Source organism: Aphidius gifuensis, linkage group LG3 (assembly GCF_014905175.1).
Source record: "Aphidius gifuensis isolate YNYX2018 linkage group LG3, ASM1490517v1, whole genome shotgun sequence".
Classification (NCBI taxonomy): domain Eukaryota; kingdom Metazoa; phylum Arthropoda; class Insecta; order Hymenoptera; family Braconidae; genus Aphidius; species Aphidius gifuensis.
Window position 1 is genome coordinate 16,699,512 of NC_057790.1, and position 18,644 is coordinate 16,718,155.

Below are 18,644 nucleotides of genomic sequence, written 5' to 3' on the forward strand. Positions count from 1 at the left end.
ACTTGAATATAGAGTGAGACTGGCAGAAGAGATCACGGCAATTACGTGTCTGTGTGACCACACATGCAAACTTCTTCTGTCAGTTTTACTCTATGTTCAAACTATGCCGACAATAATATGTCAAAATTCCTAATTTTCGCGTCTATTTTATTTATTAAAACCCACCGACAAAACTTTTTCATACGGCTCAAAATTTTCGTCTCATTTTATAATATATCAGTTTTTCGAAATAGTCTCTGTATTTTTTCAGTTTCTAACCAGGTTTGTGTGAAGTGTACTCGGCTGGCCATAAGAGCCTATGTATAACCTCCTTCGAAAATGTCAACTTTATTATTAATTAAAAAGCCCACCACAAAAATTATAAAAAAATTAGAGATTGTGTATTATTACATAAATAATCTACTGTCGAAATTTCAAAAACTTCTCTGTATTTTCGTTCCGCGTTGGACATGCCTTAAAATTGTCATATAATAATTTATCCTACTGGAGGTGATTTTTGAAGGCGTGTTGGTGAGAATGAAAGTAGGTGGTTCACGTGACCAAAGGACATGTTAACTTTTTTTAATATGATGATGATTGTATCAAGTTTCAACTTTTTAACTTTAAACATCATTCCAATAAATTGTTTTATCGAGAGACTCGATGTCATGGTGTCAATTTTTTTTTTTTTCTAGTCAGGATGTATTCACGAGTGACCATCATCGTAGTCATTGAAATCATTTGACTAATATTATTTGTAGAATAATAGTCAAACGAGTGATCGATTGATAAAATAAATTAGTAAATTATTAATAAATACTCTATTTATTTGTTACACTTGTTCAAGTGTAGTCATAGTATCACCTTGTGTATAGTAAAATAAATTTATACAAATTTCATCTCCAAATACATTTATTTAAATTCACAAACATGTAATAAACTTTTTTAAATTTTCTAGACTGGAAGTCAGTGATTTTAAACATTAAAAAATATGTCAGATTATGTTTAAGCATCAAAATTATTTTTGGAATTAAATTGCATTAGTTTACTGGAAATTCAAATGGATCACCTTTGAATTGACTGTAAAAAAAAAGGAAAAATTTCTATACAAGTTGTCAAAAAATTCAACTTGTAATAATAAAATTTCTAGATAATTTTTATTTATTAATAATAAATATAAAATTTGCATTTTTTTTTTCTCTTCTATTTTGCAATTTAATAAAAGTATTATTCAATTATTGTATATGTATGACGAATGTTTTGAAAATAAAATGATATGATATGGACGGAAGGGGCATCCTTCCCATTGAGTGCACAAGTACAAGGCTGTATTCACCGACAAATTAAAACAGTTTATATGTTTGTGCAGAGACACATAAACTTTATGTCGTATATATACCATTTTATACCGTTTACATTCCTTCCTCGTCAAGGCTTCCTCATCAGCATTTACTTGGTTTTTTTTTCAAATTAAATGGTTTATTAACAAAAATGCATTTGACAAGTTTACAGTTGTAACGATTATTTACATTGCATTTTGTTTTTTTTTTTTTCAACTAAAATATACATTTATTTTTCTTTACAATAATTTAAAATTTTAGTTGTTTAGTTTTATTGTTTATCAACTATAACAAATTCAAATTACTGATAGAAATTTTTATGGATTATTTGAAATTTCGAAAATTATTTCAACTGCATTTACGTTTTAATCTGATTATTTTAGGAATGAATAGAAAAAAAAAAACATAGAAAGATTATGAGCTTTTATGGACTGAAAAATAGAGACACTAGGCCCTGAGGAGAATCAACTCTTTGGTTAGTATACTCTATTCAATGGAAGAGCTTACAAATTAATTTTAAAAATAACAAAAAACAAAGTCTCAAAAAACGTGATTAATATTTGTTCTCTGTATGTATTTACATATACCAACAAAATAATGTTTGAATTTATTTAATATATAAATTTATAAGTTTAAAAAAAAAAAAAAAAAAAAGAATTAAGGAAGCTCAGAGGATTTTCTGAGATTTTTCAGGTCCTTGACATTAAATTGATAATAATTGAATTGCAATTTATTTATAGAAAAATAATCTTAAAGATGAATAAAATATTATGAATAATAAACTATAAATAAATGATATTCAACGTAAAAATAAATATAAATAATAAAATAATAATAAATTTATGGTTAACCATTTAGCTCTTTTTTTCCTCCGATTTGTCCTTAATTATTTTTAATAAAATTTTATTCTACTGAATTTTATAATGAAATAAATTAACTTATTATTCCCAGGCAATATTTCGTAAAACATATTTAACGGTATATGCAAATGCTGCAAAACCGATAATTATTGCCAAATTAGTCATTGCACCGTTCAATGGACTTTGTTCACGTTGAAGCTGATCTCTAATTAAATTTGATACTTCAGCTGTTGTTGACTGTCTTGTTTGTTTTTCAGCCTCTTTTCTTCGTTCCAATTCCGTATGAATTTCCTTTAAAAAAATATTGATTAATATCAGCTTAATTTATAAAAAATAAATAAACAAAATACTTACTGCAACTGTATCAGGAAATAATTCACAAAATAATTTATCTTTTAGATTAAATTCTAGACTTTGATATGCCCATTGTTTTTTTTCAAAGTCTGTCGTATTAATACTGCCAAGTGTTGGACTTTTTTCAATCTTAAATTCAAATTAAATTATCAAAATAATTAGACTGTCATTAATAATAATAAAAGATTGATTTAATTAATTTACCATGAAACTGAGAAGACCTGTTAAAATTGTTGATACACTCCATGCTGGATTCCATGTATCTGGATGGAAATCAGATATTGAAAGACAAAGTCGTGTATTGACTTTGAATCTACCATTTGGTGTTGTCATGTAGATACTTGGTGGCTGAAAAGGAAATTCACGAGGAAAATGCAATTTTCCATGATAAAATCCACCTTCATATGGTGTTTTTTCTGGACCTTGAACAACATAGTGCCTAAAAGATAATCAAGTTTAAATATTATAAAAAACTAATAATTAGCCTAAAAAAATTGGCAAAATAATAATTAATGCTTGCCATTCAAGAATGTTTGATGGAACCGGTTCAGCAACAACATATGGCACTGGATCCTTTTTCAATCTCATATAATCTTGCTTTAATCTAGCTGTTGCACTGTTTGGTTTTCTCGACATCCTGGATCTACTCAAACTGTGGAAAAATAATAATTTTTTAAGAGCTTCTAACCTAGTCTTGATAAAATTTGATATAAAGTTTAGTAAAAGTTTGATTTAAAAAATTATCAAAATAATATTACAAAAGAATGATTTGAATGAATATTAAATTGAAAAATAATATTTTTAAATATTTTTAAGGATCATTGTAAACTTACCTATTACGTGTTTGTAATTTTTTTTAGATGTACCACGTCAGTTAAAACAAAATGAACTTGCGAAATCTTTTTATGATATTTAAAAATTAAATAATAATGATTAGTGTCACTGTTAATTCTCAATTAAATTATTACATGAAATATTTTACTAAAGTGCGTATTGAGTTCAACGACGACAAAAAACAATTAAAATATAATTAGTTTGACAGATATATTATTATTGTTTTAGATAGCTAGATACAATATGAAAACAAGAATGTCGTCTATTTAGTATCGTCAACCCGTCACTGTCGTCTGTCAGTGATGGGTAATTCGATGATTTTTTGGGTATCATACAATCATACGTATGATATTCAGTTAATTACATATTACTAGATGTGTTATTTCACTTTTTTTTTGCGCATTATGACCGCGCATACGCGTAGAAGCTTAAAAATCGAACTAATTAATTAAGTAATTTGTTTATAATTAATTAAAATACTATTGGGAAGATTAGCTAAGAAAATAATGAACCTCACAGAATAATTTCCAATAATTTCTAAAATTTTCAGCCTCTGAAAGATCTAGTGTTTATCTGGTTTTATCTGTTTTATACACATTTTATCCATGAATAATTGAAGTAACTCAAAAATACCCATCTCTGTTGACTTGCCTATAATTTGACGTCACAGTTTACATACCCAAAAAGTACATAACCACAACATAACAACAACAAAAATACTGATTACTGAATATAATATTGAAAGTTGAAACTAATTGAAAGGACAATTGTTAAACTTAATAATTTACTCAAAAGAAAACTGATTAATTCTTTTGGGAAATAAGTTGATGACGAAGATGGTACATAGCTGTGATATGGATTATTTTAAAAATCCAATGAAATTACCAATTGATAAACTTGATCTTGTCATTGAAGTCAATGGTGAAACACAAAAAGTACCAGCTTTGTCAAAATTTTGGACTGAAAAAAAGCAATTTCTTTACTATCATGTTCCAAATATTTATTCAAAGGATGGAAAGGAAATTGTTGGTGCCAAAGATTATTGGCTAGAAACTATTAATTATATGATTAAAGATTTAGAATGGCTTCTTTGTTTATCATTTCATAGGTATTTATAAAAAAAATATAAAAATTAATTACAACATAGATATATTGTTAACATGAATTTTTTTTGGTTTCATTAGATTTTGGTCAAACATTATTTACAACAAATCAATTATCAACATATTGGTTTTATTTTTGCAAGATTGTCCTACATTTTACACTCTTGATAAATTTCCAAATGACAAAAAAATGCGTGAAAGTCTTGAACAACTACGTCGTAATGTTCTTATAATATTTGCACGAATTGTAACAAACAAAGAAAGTTCAGATGCTTTTTTCACTTTATCTACTCATGGTGAAATTATTTACAAAGAATTTTTAATAACAGCACCAATTATGCTAGATCTTTGTCAATTATATGGAAGAGAAAATCAAAAAATTGTTGAAAAAATACTTCAAAGTGCAATTAAAGCACATCCAGGATATGAAAATGATTTACGTGAAGCTGTTGAATTTATTGTAACATTTATCACAACAGCTGAACAAAATTTTGAACAATCAGAAATTTTAAATTCAACAACCATGGAAGAATATGAACATATTGTTATTGAATTGTTGGATATGTCAACAAATGCAGAAATTTTTTTAACAGTTTATCCACATGCTGCTGAATTTTTTAGCAATCATATTTTTCTTACAAGAATTGTATCACTTTATGATAACATGATTTCAGAATTATACAAAAAACTTCATGATATTGGATATAACGAAGAAAATCTCATCAAGTACACTGAGCTCAAGCATTATTTAGATGTTACAAGAATTGAATTATTAAAAATATTTAGAGTTGCATCTTATAAAGATATTGCCTGGATACTAGAACAACCGTAAGTAAACAATATTTATTTTCATTATCATAAAGCTTACTTGATTCTTTTTTCTTTCTACTAGAGATCCAAAAAAAGTTGATGATGCTACAGATCGAATTGGACAATTTTTGGATTACTTAATAACAGGTTTATCTGAGAAAAATTTTACCAGAGATTATCAGCAATTTTATTCAATTCTTGATGATCTTGATTTAGTTGGTCAAATAACTGATCAAATTGATCCTGTCAAAAAAGAACTTCTTATCAATTTAGTGACAATGGCAGACAATGAAAAACTAATGAATATTCCAGACCAAGTAAGATCTGCTTTCAAAGAAAATACATTATTCAACAACTTTTTTTATCAGTTATTATATATGATATTAATAATTTTATTTACATTAAGATTCCTGAGGATGTTGGAACATGCTCAAACGGCTATGAAGGTTTTAGTTCATTCCCAGAGGCATCAAGTGGTACCACAACAAATGGAAAAACTGAAGAGGAGTTGGTGGAATTAATTTCATCTGTTAAGCAAATACTTGATAATTTAGGCGAAGGTTTTATTGAGGTAATAAATTTAAATAGATACTGTTTAATGCTTTTATTAATACTTGATTAATTCTACAGAGATGCCTCAAGTATTACAATTACGATCAGGATGCAATGATAAATGCATATTGTGAAGATGCTTTACCTGCAGAATTACGTGAACTTGATAAAACACTTCCTTATATACCAGCAGATCCAATGGAAAAATCAGCAGCAGTTGATCAGACACTTGGGTTTGAACGTTTGAATGTATTTGATGTGATAAGAATTGATAAATTGTAAATCAAAAAAAGGATACATATAAAAATTTAAATGAATTGATGAATGATAAATCATTTAAAAAAGGCTTGGATGAAGTTTATCAAAAATATGGTCTTATTGATGATGATTATGATGATGAGTATGATGATACATATGATAGTCAAAATAATGGAGTTCGCGTTCTTGATGATGCTGAAGAAATGGACAGACCATTTACAACACCTAGAGTACTTAATTATATTATTTAAAACATTTATTTTTTTAAATATATCATTGACAATCGATATATAAATATTATTTCATATTTATTTCAGGTACTTAGAGTAAATGATGATAGAAATCAGCCTGAAGAAGAAGAAGAAGAGGAAGAAAATTCTAGTGGTCTTGGAGATCAAAGGAGAGGATTAAATTTCTGTCAAGATCCAGCAGCATTACGTGCCAAGGCTGAAGAACGTCGTCAACTTAAACAACATGCTTCTCGTAATGTTGTTGGCCATATAAAAATCAAAAAAACAAAAACAAATAAAGAAGAAAACGACGAAATTTTAAACATAATTTATAAAATTGTTTGTAAAATAAATAATTTATTGTTTATTAATTATATTATAATATTGTTTTTGAATTTTTGCATTATAATCTTCATCTGAAATTGCAAAACTTGCTGGTGATGAAGAATTATCAAATGCAGGCATAAGCTGAGTAAATAATTTTGTTGTGTTTCCATAGTAATCTAACTGAATCATAATCAATGCATGAACACTTGGTTTAACATACTCAAGTCGTTTTTCTAAAAACCAAGGAAAATCAGACAATAGTTTTAAATGAACAGCCTTAAGTTCTTTTGCTGCAATATCTTCTGCTCGTTTTTCTCTCTCTAATTTTGCAACGTGATTTGCAGTTTTATCTTTTTTTTCTTGAAGTTTTTTTAAACGATTGTATGATGTTTTCCAAACAGTAAGAAGTTCTTCTCGTTTTACCAGAGCTTCTGCCACCAATGAAAACTTGTCACGAAGTTTTTTCAATGGTTCTAAAAATGTTTTTTGAGTTAGATTAACCATTTCTTGCACAGCTTTGCCAACTTGATTCGTTACAGAATGATAATCTTCGACAATTTGACGAAAATTGTCACTCAAATAAACAAGTCCAGATGTACTTAGATTGGTAGTAAGTTTTTGATCAGCCTTGTCAAGATTGCATATTGCCTCCAGATATAGTTTCGTTTGTTTCATCAATTTTAATGTTGAAGATTCCACACTGTAATTGATTTTACATGAATGTAGACATAATGGTAAATAACAAAAAGCTAGATGATATTATTTAGTTTTACTTTAAACTGTATTTCTTACTGTATTAATTGTTGAACGGCCACATCTAAATCTCTATCTTCAGCAGGTGTTAAAAGAGGATGAGCTGAAGTTGGTCGTTGTGTCAAAAAACATTTTTTCCTCGGATTCCTTTAAAATTCAAAGATTAATTTAATTTAAAAAATAAAATAATAGAAGTGAATTGAGAAAAGAATTTCTAAAGAAATAATCACACCATAATATAGAACTTACCACGTCATTTTTTAATGTTGTTTATTTATTGTTGTGGAACGATCATGTCTTAGAATTTCTTTGAGCTCACAGTGGTCAGTGGAATCCATACAGGCAGGGTTGTAAATGCAGAATATGCTAGTATTATACTTGAATTTGATACATGTATTAAACAGAATCAAATTCTCACACAGAGAAAAATACTTTTTAAATTGTTTTAAATCACCAAATACTTCTTTGTTTATCCTATGATCCTAATATAAATCTCTAATTTTTTCAAAAACTGCCAGAAGAAAATTTAAAATTATTAGGGGATTATAAATTAAAGGAAGTAAGCTATTCAAAACAACAAATACCTCTTTTCTCATTCTATTATCCTAATACAAGAATCCAATTTTTTCAACAACTGCCGGACGAAAATTTAAAATTATTAGGAAATTATAAGTTGGAGGAAGTAAGGTTTATAAAACACGTAATACTTCTTTGCTTATCCTATGATCCTAATACAAATCTTTGATTTTTTTTTTTTTTAAATCTGTCCGTCAAATTTTCAAAGTTATTGGGGAAACATAATCAGTAAAGAAAGTAAGGTTTATAAAACATTGAATACCTCTTTGCTTATTCTATGTTCCTAATACAAATCTTCAATTTTTTTTCAAAAATAGACGGAGAATTTTCGAAATTATTAAGGAAATAGAAGAAAAGAAATAAACTTTATAAAACACCAAATACCTCTTTGCTTATTATATGATCCTAGTACAAGGCTTTGATTTTTTTCAAAATCTGTCCGTCGAATTTTCAAAATTATTGGGGAAACATAAAGTAAAGGAAGTAAGCTTTATAAAACACCAAATACCTCTTTGCTTATCCTATGATCCTAATACAAATCTTTGATTTCTTCAAAATATATCCGTCGAATTTTTAAAATTATTAGAAAAACATAAACGAAAGGAAGTAAGCTTTATAAAACACCAAATACCTCTTTGCTTATCCTATGATCCTAATACAAATCTTTGATTTTTTCAAAATCTACCCGTCGAATTTTCAAAATTATTGGGGAAACATAAAGTAAAGGAAGTAAGCTTTATAAAACATTGAATACCTCTTTGCTAGTTCTATGTTCCTAATACAAAACTTCAATTTTCTTTTGAAAAATAAACGGAGAACTATTGAAATTATTAGAGGATTATCAAGTATAGGAAGTAAGCTTATATATTTTTATATATTTTTTTATCTATCTAATTTTATAATAAAAAAAAGACAAAAAATAAAAACAGTCAATCCAGTGAAACTAATTAATGTTGATAATGTTAGTCATCAAAAATGATTCAATGTCGGAAGTACCTCGATTAAAAAAAAATAAACAAGCAGTGAAAATAAAATAGTTGAATAAAAAACATCGTTTTATGTGAGGGTGTATTTATTGCTTTTTATAAATACACGTCCGTGAAAATAAAAGAAGAAATAAAAAAAAAAGAAATTTAGTTATTTAGAAGTTTACTCATGTCACAAAAATAAGTCAACCAAGTAAAAATTGTATTCAAAAAATTAAATCAAATGAATATCTCTATATCTCTAAAAAATAATCAATAAATATTTAATAATAAATAATAATGTTAATAAATAGATGGACTATTTGTGTATTTTTTTTCTTATATTTTGGAAATTCAACGAATAATTCAATAAAGTGCCAAGGATTATCAAGTGAAAATATAACAAACTTTACAAATTCAATAAAAATTAAAAATAATAGTAAAAATTTCTTGTGTCATGATCCACAATCACGTGCTTATCATATTTCTGATTTAATTGCTGAACAAATAAATCTTACAAAAAATTATCAATCATCTTCATCATGGACATTTAGTCCAGCATATTTAGTTATAAATCGTTGTGATGGATATTCAGGTTGTTGTGAAGCTCATCAGGCTTGTATGCCAAAAACAAAAGAATTCGAAAATATAACAATTGCATATCAATCATTGGATATCAATAGCAGTGAAAAATTAAAAAAATTTCAAATTGAAAAACATATTATTTGTTTTTGCAACTTGGCAAATCCAGTTGAAAGAAAATTATTAAACACACGTGTACCAGAAGTTGTGATTATTGATGATTAACTAAACGAATCGAAAAAACAAATTATTTAAAATCAATTTTTTTTCGAAATTGTTTAATTACCGTAGACAATGATTAAAAATATTTTTAAAAAATTGAGCAATTTTATCATTTAAATTAATTAATTTGTGTACCTTTGTAAAAATATTCCTGTTGATTTTAAAGTTGATTTGTTGGTTTAAATTTTAAGTATCAAGTATGGAGAAAATAGTAAAAAAATATGGGAGAGACGATATTGCTTACACGTGGCCTCACAAGATATTCATATCATTTGAATAAGCACATAAAATAATATTTGGCATTAAGCCCATCGTCTGATAATATACCTTCTGGTATTTAATTTTAAAAATATGTATATTTTTTTATCTTTCTATTATGTCATATTGAAAAAAAAATAAAAACCATTTTTTTATATACACTTGGTTTATTGGAAGTATTCAATAATCGCCAAACTTATAGTTAAAAAAAAAAGCGAGCTTATTTTTTTTATACAAAACTTATTCAATAATAATAATACTAATATAATAATATTATATAGGAAAAAGAGAATATTTTTTATGTTTTCCATTTTATATTTAAAGCTAATGATGAAAATATTCAAAACTGAGACAAAAAAAAGTATTAAATAACTGGAATGATTTTATGGAAATTTATTTATATGAATATATAAAACGATAAATGCTCGATAAAAATAAAAATACATAATATTTTTTTTAAATTTCAATCATAATAATTTATAAAACAAACAAACAAAAGAAAAAAAAAAAACTATTTGAGATAATGATTGTTTATTTAATGAGTTTGGAAGATTATTTTTTTTATTTTAATGATTAATTTATGATATAATTTTCTAGTACCTAGGATAATTGTATTTGGAACGCATTCTTCGACCTCTTGTACTTCTACCACGTGTACCATCATTGACAACGTTAATACCACTAACACTACTACTACTAGTACCACCACCTCTTGTTGCATGTCCTCGTGATGGTGATTGAGCACCTATTGAAAAAAAAAAAAAAAATTAAATAAATATAAAGCCAAGAAAAAAATTAAATAAATGATATAATTAAATTTTAAATAAACTAACCACGTGGTGATTGATTATCCCAAACAATTGGAGTTGGACGAGATCCACGATGGCCTCTATATTGTGCTCTACTTGGTCGTCCTCTTGTTGCAGGACCTTTTGTCTCACCAGTAGCAGCTGCTGCAGCATTAGCAGCAGCTAATGCTCTTTGTCTTGTATTACTTGATGGTGAAGCTTCGGCTTCTCTATCTTCTTCACAATCATCTTCATCACCAACAGTCTCAACATTATCATCATCAACTGATCCACCAGTAACTGATACAGCTAATTCAGTTGTTTGTTCACTTTCAGAACTAACACCATCATTATTACTAGCTGTACTTGATCCAGGTACTGCTTCTAATTGTTCAGATTCTTGATCAATTGATACACTTGGTACAGTACAACCTTCATTATTAATATCTGTTGATGAACCTGTTGCTGTTGTTGTTGTTGTCGTGGTTGTTGTCATTGTATTACTTGGTACTGGTGCTTCATGTTCTTCATTTTGTCCAACAGATGATGTTGATGGTGGTAAATCAGCAGCTGGTGATACTTGTAATGGTGTTGTTGGTACACTTCTACCAGTACCATCATCTAATTGTGTTAAATCCATTCTTGTATCATCCATACCTTCTTGAACAACTTGTGCAACACCAGATCCAGATGAACCAAATATTGTTCTAACACTTGTACCAACTGGTGTTACTAAACTTGGTGTTGATGATGGTGCTGAATCACCAAATGTAAATCTACCTTGTGGTACTTGAGGTGAACTTACAGCTTCACCAAAACCATCACCACGTCTTGGTACAAATAGAGTTGGTGTACTTGGTACAATACTATCATCACCACCATCCTCATAACCTTGTTGAGGTAATAAAAAGTGTTGTTGTTGCTGTTGTTGTTGCTGTCTTGGCATTGGTGCAATACCTCTTGATGATCTTGCTGAAAATGCTGGTGGTTCACCAGTTGGTCCAGCACTACTTATTGCCTCAGATTGTTGTTGAGGTGGTTGATTAATTGGTATTTGTTGAGTTGCTTGTCTTGGTACCTCAACATTTCTTGAATCTTCTTCTTCCATTATAATTTCAACTTCATTATTATCACTTTCAACTTCAACCTCAGCACCATATGGTAATTCTTCATCTTCATCTTCATCTTCTTCCTCTTCTTCTTCATCTTCCATTTCTTCATATTGATCATTATCAAATTCTTCTTCTTCTTGTGCTTGACTATGACTACCACCACCTTCATCACAATCAACAACAACAATACAACCATCTTCAACTTCTTCATCTTGATCACGTTGACTTGATGTTGGTACTTGATATTCAACTTCTGATCCACTTGGTGTTGTTGATTCTTGTGTTCTTACACGTTTTGTTTTTGGACTTGGTAATTGTTCTGAATGCTCAGTACCTTCAACAACAGAACCAGATGGTGTTGTTGCTTCAAGACTACGTGGTCTTTTGTGACCAGATGTTTGTGATGTACTAACTGATTGAGTCGAGGAGCTAGCAATAGTTTGCTGTTGATCACTTGTTGTTTGTGTTGTTTGTTGTGGCTGCTGAGTTTGTTGTTGCTGTTGTTGTATTTGTTGTGGCTGTTGTTGTGGTGGTTGTTGTTGTTGAGTTGATTGCTGTTGTTGTTGTTGCTGCTGTTGTTCAACTCTTGGACTAACTAAAGCAACAGTTTGTGGTGCTTGTTGTGACTCTTGGTTTTGTGCTTGTTGTGCTTGATTTGATTGTTGTTGATGAGCAGTTTGTGATAATTGACTTTGCCCTTGTGCTTGTTGAGAATTTTCAGTATTTTCCGGCTCTTCTCGTTGTGTTGACTCGGCAGATTCACTCAATTGTGGTTGAACAGCAAGCTGACGAAGATTTTGACCACCTTGAGAAACAGTTGAACTTGTACTTGGCTGATAATCAATATGACTACTTGTTGGTGAACTTGTTTCAGTAGTATGAACAGTTTGTTGTTGTTGCTGTTGCTGTTGTTGTTGTTGTTGTTGTTGTGGAACAACTGGAACTGGATTATTTGCTGCTGTTGTTGGTAATACAGCAGCTGTTCTTGATTGTACAACACTCATTGGTCTTATACTTGCCAATGGTGTTTCAGTTCTTGCTGACATTGGTTTAATATTAGCAGTTGGTGGTTCAGTTGTTGCACTAACACCACTAACACCAACAGCTAATTGTCGTTGTAATTGATTAACACGTTGTATTAATGTTTCTTTTTCAGATGATACTTCAGATTTTTCATGCTCTAATCTTGATATTCTTCCTTCAAGTTGACTTTTAATTGCAGCAAGTCTTGCATCATGTTCACTTGGATCTGTTTCACTTGAATTTGCTTCAATTGTTGTTTTTAATGATAATAATTCTTTTTCACATTCATTTTTAGATTCAGTTAATTGCATTATTCTTGATTTTGCATTTTTTAATACAAGTTTTGCTCTTTCTTCTTTTTCAACAGATGCTTTATTTAATGCTTCAACTTCTTTTTTTGTTGCTTCAGCATCAGCTTGTAAATTTGATATTTGTTTTGTTAATTCTTCAATTTTAACAGTTAAATCTTGATTTATTGTACGTAATTCTTGTCTTCCTTCTTCACGTAATTGTTCTTCTTTTTCTGGTGTTAATTGATTATCTTGTTGTTGATTTAATACTGATGCTGCAATTTCTTCAGCTTTTTGTTTATCAGTTTCCATTGTTTTAGCTAATTCTTCATATTGTGTTTTATATTTTTTAGCAATTTTTCTAATTTGTAATTCTTTATTTTTAGCATCAGCAACAGCAGCATCTTTTTCACTTATTTCTTTTTTCAATGCTGCAAGTTCTTTGGCTTTTGTTGTTGAATCAGCGATTGCTTCATTTAAGCTATTATTTAATTTTTTTAATTCTTCAGTTGTTTTTATATTTTGTTCATTTTGATTTTGTATAAGTGTTTGTAATTGAATAATTTGTTCATCAAGTTTAATTTTTTCAGCTTTAAGATTATTAAATTGTTCAGTTTCTTTTGAATGAATTTCACGTTCTGATGTTAATAATTTACTGAGATTTTCACGTTCAGTTTGTAAACGACGCCAATCTTCTGGGCTAGCTTTATTAGCTCTTTCAACAAGTGTATTTGCTCTTTGTCTCCATCTTGTTGCTTCACCCTTGAGACCACTATTTTCTTGTGTTAATGCTTCATTTTTACCAATTAAATCTCTTGTTTTTTCTCTCAATGGTACAACTTCATCTGATAATGTTGTAACTTGTATAACAAGTTCATTAACTTTAGCCAATAATGAATTTCTTTCTTCTCTTAATATTCTATTTGAATCAGCAATTGCATTTAATGTCTCAACTTTTCTTAATAATTCTGAATGTTTTGATGTTGTTGCAACATCAATTTCACTTTTTTCACGATTACATGTTAATAATTCTTCACTTTCTTTTAATCTTTTTTCTGTAACTTCAGCTTGTGATTTAAGACGTAAATTTTCAGCACGTAATACATCAAGTTTTGTAACAGCAAGATCTTTTTCACGACGTAAATATTTCATAACACGTATTAACTGTTCAGCAGATTTTGAATCTTCTTCTAAACCAGTAAAACTACGATTCATTGATGTTTCAAGACTTGTATCCATTGTTTCTTGATGACCCAATGATGAACGATTACTTTGTATTATTGCTGTTCTATCACTTAATTCTTGTATTTGATTATGAAGAAGACTATTTTGTGCATCAAGATCATCAATTCTTTTTTGCATATCTTCAAATTCTTTTTTAAGTTGTTGTTCACGTTGTTGATGATTTTTTTTTTCAATTTCTAATGCTTCAATTGCTGAATCACGTGATTGTTTTAATGAATCAACTGTTTTTGTTATATTTTCAGTATCACATCTTAATTTAGCTAATACTTGTAAATCAGCTGAATGTAATACCATTTCTCTTGCATATTTTTCTTCAGTAAGTTTAGCTGTTTGTGATGCATTTTGTAAATCACTTTTAATTAATTCAAGTTCACCTTTAACTTCATCTAATTCTTCTAATTTTGCTTCAGCATTTGCTAATTTTTCACGTAATTCTGTATCAGTTACTTGACTACCACTTTGTGATTGTGTCAATTCATTTTGTAATATTGTTACTTTTTTATCAAGTACTGAACATTCATTTCTTGCTGTTTCTAATGCTGATTCAAGTTCTTTTTTTTGTTTTTCAAATTGTATTGATAATTCTTTTAATTGTGTTTCAGCACTATCAGCAATAACTGAATATTGTTCACTTTGTTGTCTAGCTGTTTTTAATTGTTCACTAAGTGATCGTATTTCTGAATTTGCTGATGTTAATTGTAATTCTAATTCTTGTAATCTTTTAGCTAAATTTTCATCACCAGTTATTGGTTTTGATCTTGATTGTGCATTTGATTCACGTAATTTTGCTTCAAGTTCTTCAATTTTACGTTGATATTCAACAAGTATTGTTTTAGTTTCATCAAGATCAGTTTTTAAACGTTCTGATTGTGTTTGTTCTTCAGTAAAACGTTTTTGTACTGTTGTAAGTTTACTCTCAAGATGTGATGAAAGTTCACGGAAACGATCTTGTTCTTCTTGAAGTCTTCTTCTTAATGCAGCACATTCACGTGTTGCATCATCAAGACGCATTTCAGCACGTAATTGTCCCTCAGCTTGTGCTCTTTCAAGACTAGCTTTTATTGATTCAACATCAGCTTTTAATAATGCTTGTGTATGACGTTCACGATGAAGCATTTCACATTCTTTCATTAATCTACCTTCTGAATCTTTAAGCATATGACGTTCTTGACGTATATTTTCTAATTGTACTTCAGCTCTTGATAATTTTGATTGTGCAGCAAGTGTTTCATCTTTTAATAACATTATACTTTGTTCATGTTTACCAATTGTTGTACTATAATTTGCACAACGTTCTTCAAGTGCTTTTATTTGTGATTTATATGTTGATATATTTGCTTGTAATAAACTAAAACGTTCTTGTGATGAATCTAATTGTGCTTTAAGACGACAACAACGTGTTGAATTTGTCTCAGCTTCTTTACGAAGTCTATCAACTTCATTACTAATCATTTTTTCATGTGATGCTTTTTCTTTTTTATATGTTGTATATTCAACATTAATCATATTATATTTTGATTCACATTCTGCTAATTTTTTTTCCAATTCTTTAATACTATCTTGATTTTCTTGTGTTGTTATATTATTTTGTTGTTCTGTTTTATCATTTTTTGTTTCTGCTGTTATTGTATCATTATCATCATCACCTTGTTCCATTGATACATCTGATGAATTTTTAGTTGAATTTAATTGATCATTTGTTGTTTGTGTTGCTAATGATTTTTGATACAAATTTTTATACATATCTCTTTGTCTCATTAAACCATCAAGCATTTTAGTTTGACGTTCTTGTGCAGCTTGCATGTCAGATAATTGTTGTACATATCTATCCATTTTTTCTTTAATTTCACTTGAATTAATTTCATCAGTTGTACGTTCAATTTCTTCTTGTCTTGTTGTTAATGATCTTGTTAATGCTAATAATTTTTGATTTTGTTGTTGAAGATCTTCAATATCACGGAATGTAACAAGTCTTTTTGATATTAATTGTGATGATGCAAGATCATTTGACATTGATAAATCATTTGATTGTGGTACTTTTAATCCAGTTCTTGCTTCTTGTACTTCTTTTAATAAATAACATACTTGACGTGCAAGATCAGTACGTTCTGATTTATTTTTTTGATTTTCATGTGAATGGAAATTAGCTAAACGTGTTGCTTCAGCAGCTTTTTCTTCAAGACGATTATTTTCAGCTAATAGCTCATCCAATTGATTTGTTAATGATTCAACATTAATCATAGCAGCTTCATAATCATCACGTTGTTTTTGAACAATTGGAGCTTTTGATTCTAATTCTTTAAGTATATTATCCATTTGTCCCTTGAGACGTTCATTTTCTTCACGTTCAATTGTCAATTCATTTGTTGCATCAACAAGTTGAGTATAAATTTGTGTTAAACTCAAGCCTTTTTTTAATATTTTACTTGTTATTGCAGCACTTGGTGCAAGTTGTTCAACTGCTTGATCTAAACGTTCTTGTTTAATATGATTTAATAATTCATTTGCTTTTTCAATTTCTTTATTTAATTGTTCAATATTATTATCTTTTTCAGCAATTGTTTCATCAAATTCAAGTTTAAGTGATGCATGCTCAGTTTCTAAATCACCATATTGTTGTGTTGCTTGTTCAACAAGATTTTGTAGTTCTGTAACAGCATTACTAAATTCATCAACTTTAGCATTAGCTTCTTCAGCCATTCCTTTGTATAAATCAGCAAGTTTTGTTTGTGCAACAATTTCTTCACGATAAGATGAATGCATTGATAATTCATGATTACGTTGATCATCAACTTTTTGTGCCAATTCATCACAACGTCTTTGAAGTGATGAATTTGCTTCTTTCAGTTGTAATAATGAATCATTAGCAATTCTTAAATCTTCTTCACGTTGTGATAATCTTGTGTCTGTTAATAATGCACGTGCTGATGATTCAGCTCTTGTTGCTTGTAATTCAGATGTACGTTTTGATAATTCAATTTCAAGTGAATTTATTTGTTGTGATAGTAAATTTCTTTCTTGATCTAAACGTTTTTCTTTGAAATCTAAATTCATTTCGTGACTTCTTATTTCTTCTACTTCTGTCATTGCTTGACATTTTGCTGTTACTGCTGTTTGTAATTGAGCACATAATGATGTTAATTCTGTATTTAATCTTTCAACTTCATTATCACGTCGTTCAGCTTGTAATTGAAGTGTATCACGTTCATCAACAGCTGCATCTCTTTGACGACGAAATTCTGAATTTTCTTTTTGTAAACGTTTTAATGTTTCTTCTAATTTATATATTTCATTTTTTGCATCATCTAGCTTTGTTTTTAAATCAACTGTATAAGTTTCTGCTAATTCAAGTTTACCCTTGCATTCTTCCAAGTCTAGATCACGCTCATTCAAGTCTTTTTGGAGTTTTTCAAGCTTTTTTTCTGTAAAAATAATATTAAAATTCAATGACGACAATTCAACTTAAAAAATTGATTAATATTACTGAACAAAATTAAATAAATAATTATTTGTTGATTTGTTTTTTATTAAAACATATTTATGCTATTGTTACTATTGTTATAAACAAAAAAAAAAAAAAAAAAAAGTTAGGTTAGCATTGAAAAATGTTGAGTTGAATAAAATAAAAAAAAAAAAAAATGATTAATTAAATTTTAACAATAAATATTTACCAAGACTTTGCCTGCCATGTTGAAAAACAGCTTTAGCTGTTAAAAATTCTTCAAAATTTTCAGTAAAATGTTTTCTCAGCTTTGTTGCAATTTCTTGGGGAATTAATGTCAATTCGTTGTCGGTTAAAATTTTTTTTAGCACATCGTGCTCGTCTTCAGTTTGTTCCATATTAATTTAACTTTTATTAAATATACTAATGATGAATTTGATAATTATCTTATCGTGTCTATTGTTGTTTAATCGAAAATAATTAATTAACCGGTTAATTTTTACCGGTTCTTTTTTTTTTTTTTTTCTCAACGTTTTGTATGTGTTTGTCAAAAGAAAATGGATTCTTTTTGATGCCGCTAATTTTTTTTAGAAATTGTTCAACGAAACCGAACTTCTAAGGCAAGCCAACATGATGGCGTGTAAAAAAAAAAAAAAATGCGTGGTGGACGTGGTGAGTGGGAGTTGATGCAATCAGCGCAGATTGTCGACGCACTGACATTCAAGGTGCATTTACACGGTT

The 18,644-nt window shown here is 28.5% G+C and overlaps 5 protein-coding genes across 5 annotated transcripts; 2 read left to right on the top strand and 3 right to left on the bottom strand.

The window, feature by feature from the left end:
* Positions 1-1,436: 1,436 nt before the first annotated feature.
* On the bottom strand, positions 1,437-3,671 carry LOC122852175 (ubiquitin-conjugating enzyme E2 J2-like). Its single transcript, XM_044151808.1, has 5 exons — positions 3,367-3,671; positions 3,054-3,185; positions 2,738-2,972; positions 2,534-2,662; positions 1,437-2,470 (listed from the first exon to the last, which is right to left on the bottom strand). The coding sequence occupies exons 2-5, from the start codon at positions 3,167-3,169 to the stop codon at positions 2,261-2,263; spliced, it is 690 nt and encodes a 229-aa protein (XP_044007743.1). The 5' UTR covers positions 3,170-3,185; positions 3,367-3,671; the 3' UTR covers positions 1,437-2,260.
* A 380-nt stretch (positions 3,672-4,051) lies between these two features.
* Positions 4,052-6,587, top strand: LOC122850955 (activating signal cointegrator 1 complex subunit 2; the record flags this gene model as incomplete). The annotated part of the gene is given in 7 exon segments (XM_044149997.1): positions 4,052-4,475; positions 4,552-5,298; positions 5,363-5,597; positions 5,687-5,851; positions 5,911-6,108; positions 6,111-6,320; positions 6,408-6,587. Coding segments are annotated over 7 exon segments (2,016 nt in total), but the record flags the coding sequence as incomplete, so codon positions are not given.
* Positions 6,588-6,732: 145 nt separating this feature from the next.
* Positions 6,733-7,657, bottom strand: LOC122850956. Its single transcript, XM_044149998.1, has 4 exons — positions 7,650-7,657; positions 7,440-7,547; positions 6,829-7,347; positions 6,733-6,736 (listed from the first exon to the last, which is right to left on the bottom strand). The coding sequence occupies exons 1-4, from the start codon at positions 7,655-7,657 to the stop codon at positions 6,733-6,735; spliced, it is 639 nt and encodes a 212-aa protein (XP_044005933.1).
* Positions 7,658-9,241: 1,584 nt separating this feature from the next.
* On the top strand, positions 9,242-9,783 carry LOC122850957. Its single transcript, XM_044149999.1, has 2 exons — positions 9,242-9,268; positions 9,317-9,783. Exons 1-2 carry the CDS (start codon positions 9,242-9,244, stop codon positions 9,746-9,748), a joined length of 459 nt encoding a protein of 152 aa, XP_044005934.1. The 3' UTR covers positions 9,749-9,783.
* A 720-nt stretch (positions 9,784-10,503) lies between these two features.
* LOC122852176 (nucleoprotein TPR-like) lies at positions 10,504-18,560 on the bottom strand. Its single transcript, XM_044151809.1, has 3 exons — positions 18,133-18,560; positions 10,837-17,883; positions 10,504-10,748 (listed from the first exon to the last, which is right to left on the bottom strand). Exons 1-3 carry the CDS (start codon positions 18,299-18,301, stop codon positions 10,597-10,599), a joined length of 7,368 nt encoding a protein of 2,455 aa, XP_044007744.1. The 5' UTR covers positions 18,302-18,560; the 3' UTR covers positions 10,504-10,596.
* Positions 18,561-18,644: the final 84 nt, after the last annotated feature.

What these genes read in the sequence shown, in the direction of transcription:
- LOC122852176 (XM_044151809.1), bottom strand. Translation starts at nt 18,301, where the DNA reads ATGGAACAAACTGAAGACGAGCACGATGTGCTAAAAAAAATTTTAACC. An exon ending in ACATGGCAGGCAAAGTCTTG is followed by an intron (nt 17,884 to 18,132) that starts GTAAATATTTAT and finishes TTATTTTTACAG; the next exon opens with AAAAAAAGCTTGAAAAACTC. An exon ending in GGATAATCAATCACCACGTG is followed by an intron (nt 10,749 to 10,836) that starts GTTAGTTTATTT and finishes TTTTTTCAATAG; the next exon opens with GTGCTCAATCACCATCACGA.
- LOC122850956 (XM_044149998.1), bottom strand. An exon ending in GCCGTTCAACAATTAATACA is followed by an intron (nt 7,348 to 7,439) that starts GTAAGAAATACA and finishes AATCAATTACAG; the next exon opens with TGTGGAATCTTCAACATTAA.
- LOC122850957 (XM_044149999.1), top strand. Translation starts at nt 9,242, where the DNA reads ATGTTAATAAATAGATGGACTATTTGT. An exon ending in TAAATAGATGGACTATTTGT is followed by an intron (nt 9,269 to 9,316) that starts GTATTTTTTTTC and finishes AATTCAATAAAG; the next exon opens with TGCCAAGGATTATCAAGTGA.
- LOC122852175 (XM_044151808.1), bottom strand. Translation starts at nt 3,169, where the DNA reads ATGTCGAGAAAACCAAACAGTGCAACAGCTAGATTAAAGCAAGATTAT. An exon ending in CAGGTCTTCTCAGTTTCATG is followed by an intron (nt 2,663 to 2,737) that starts GTAAATTAATTA and finishes TTTGAATTTAAG; the next exon opens with ATTGAAAAAAGTCCAACACT. An exon ending in TATTTCCTGATACAGTTGCA is followed by an intron (nt 2,471 to 2,533) that starts GTAAGTATTTTG and finishes ATTTTTTTAAAG; the next exon opens with GAAATTCATACGGAATTGGA.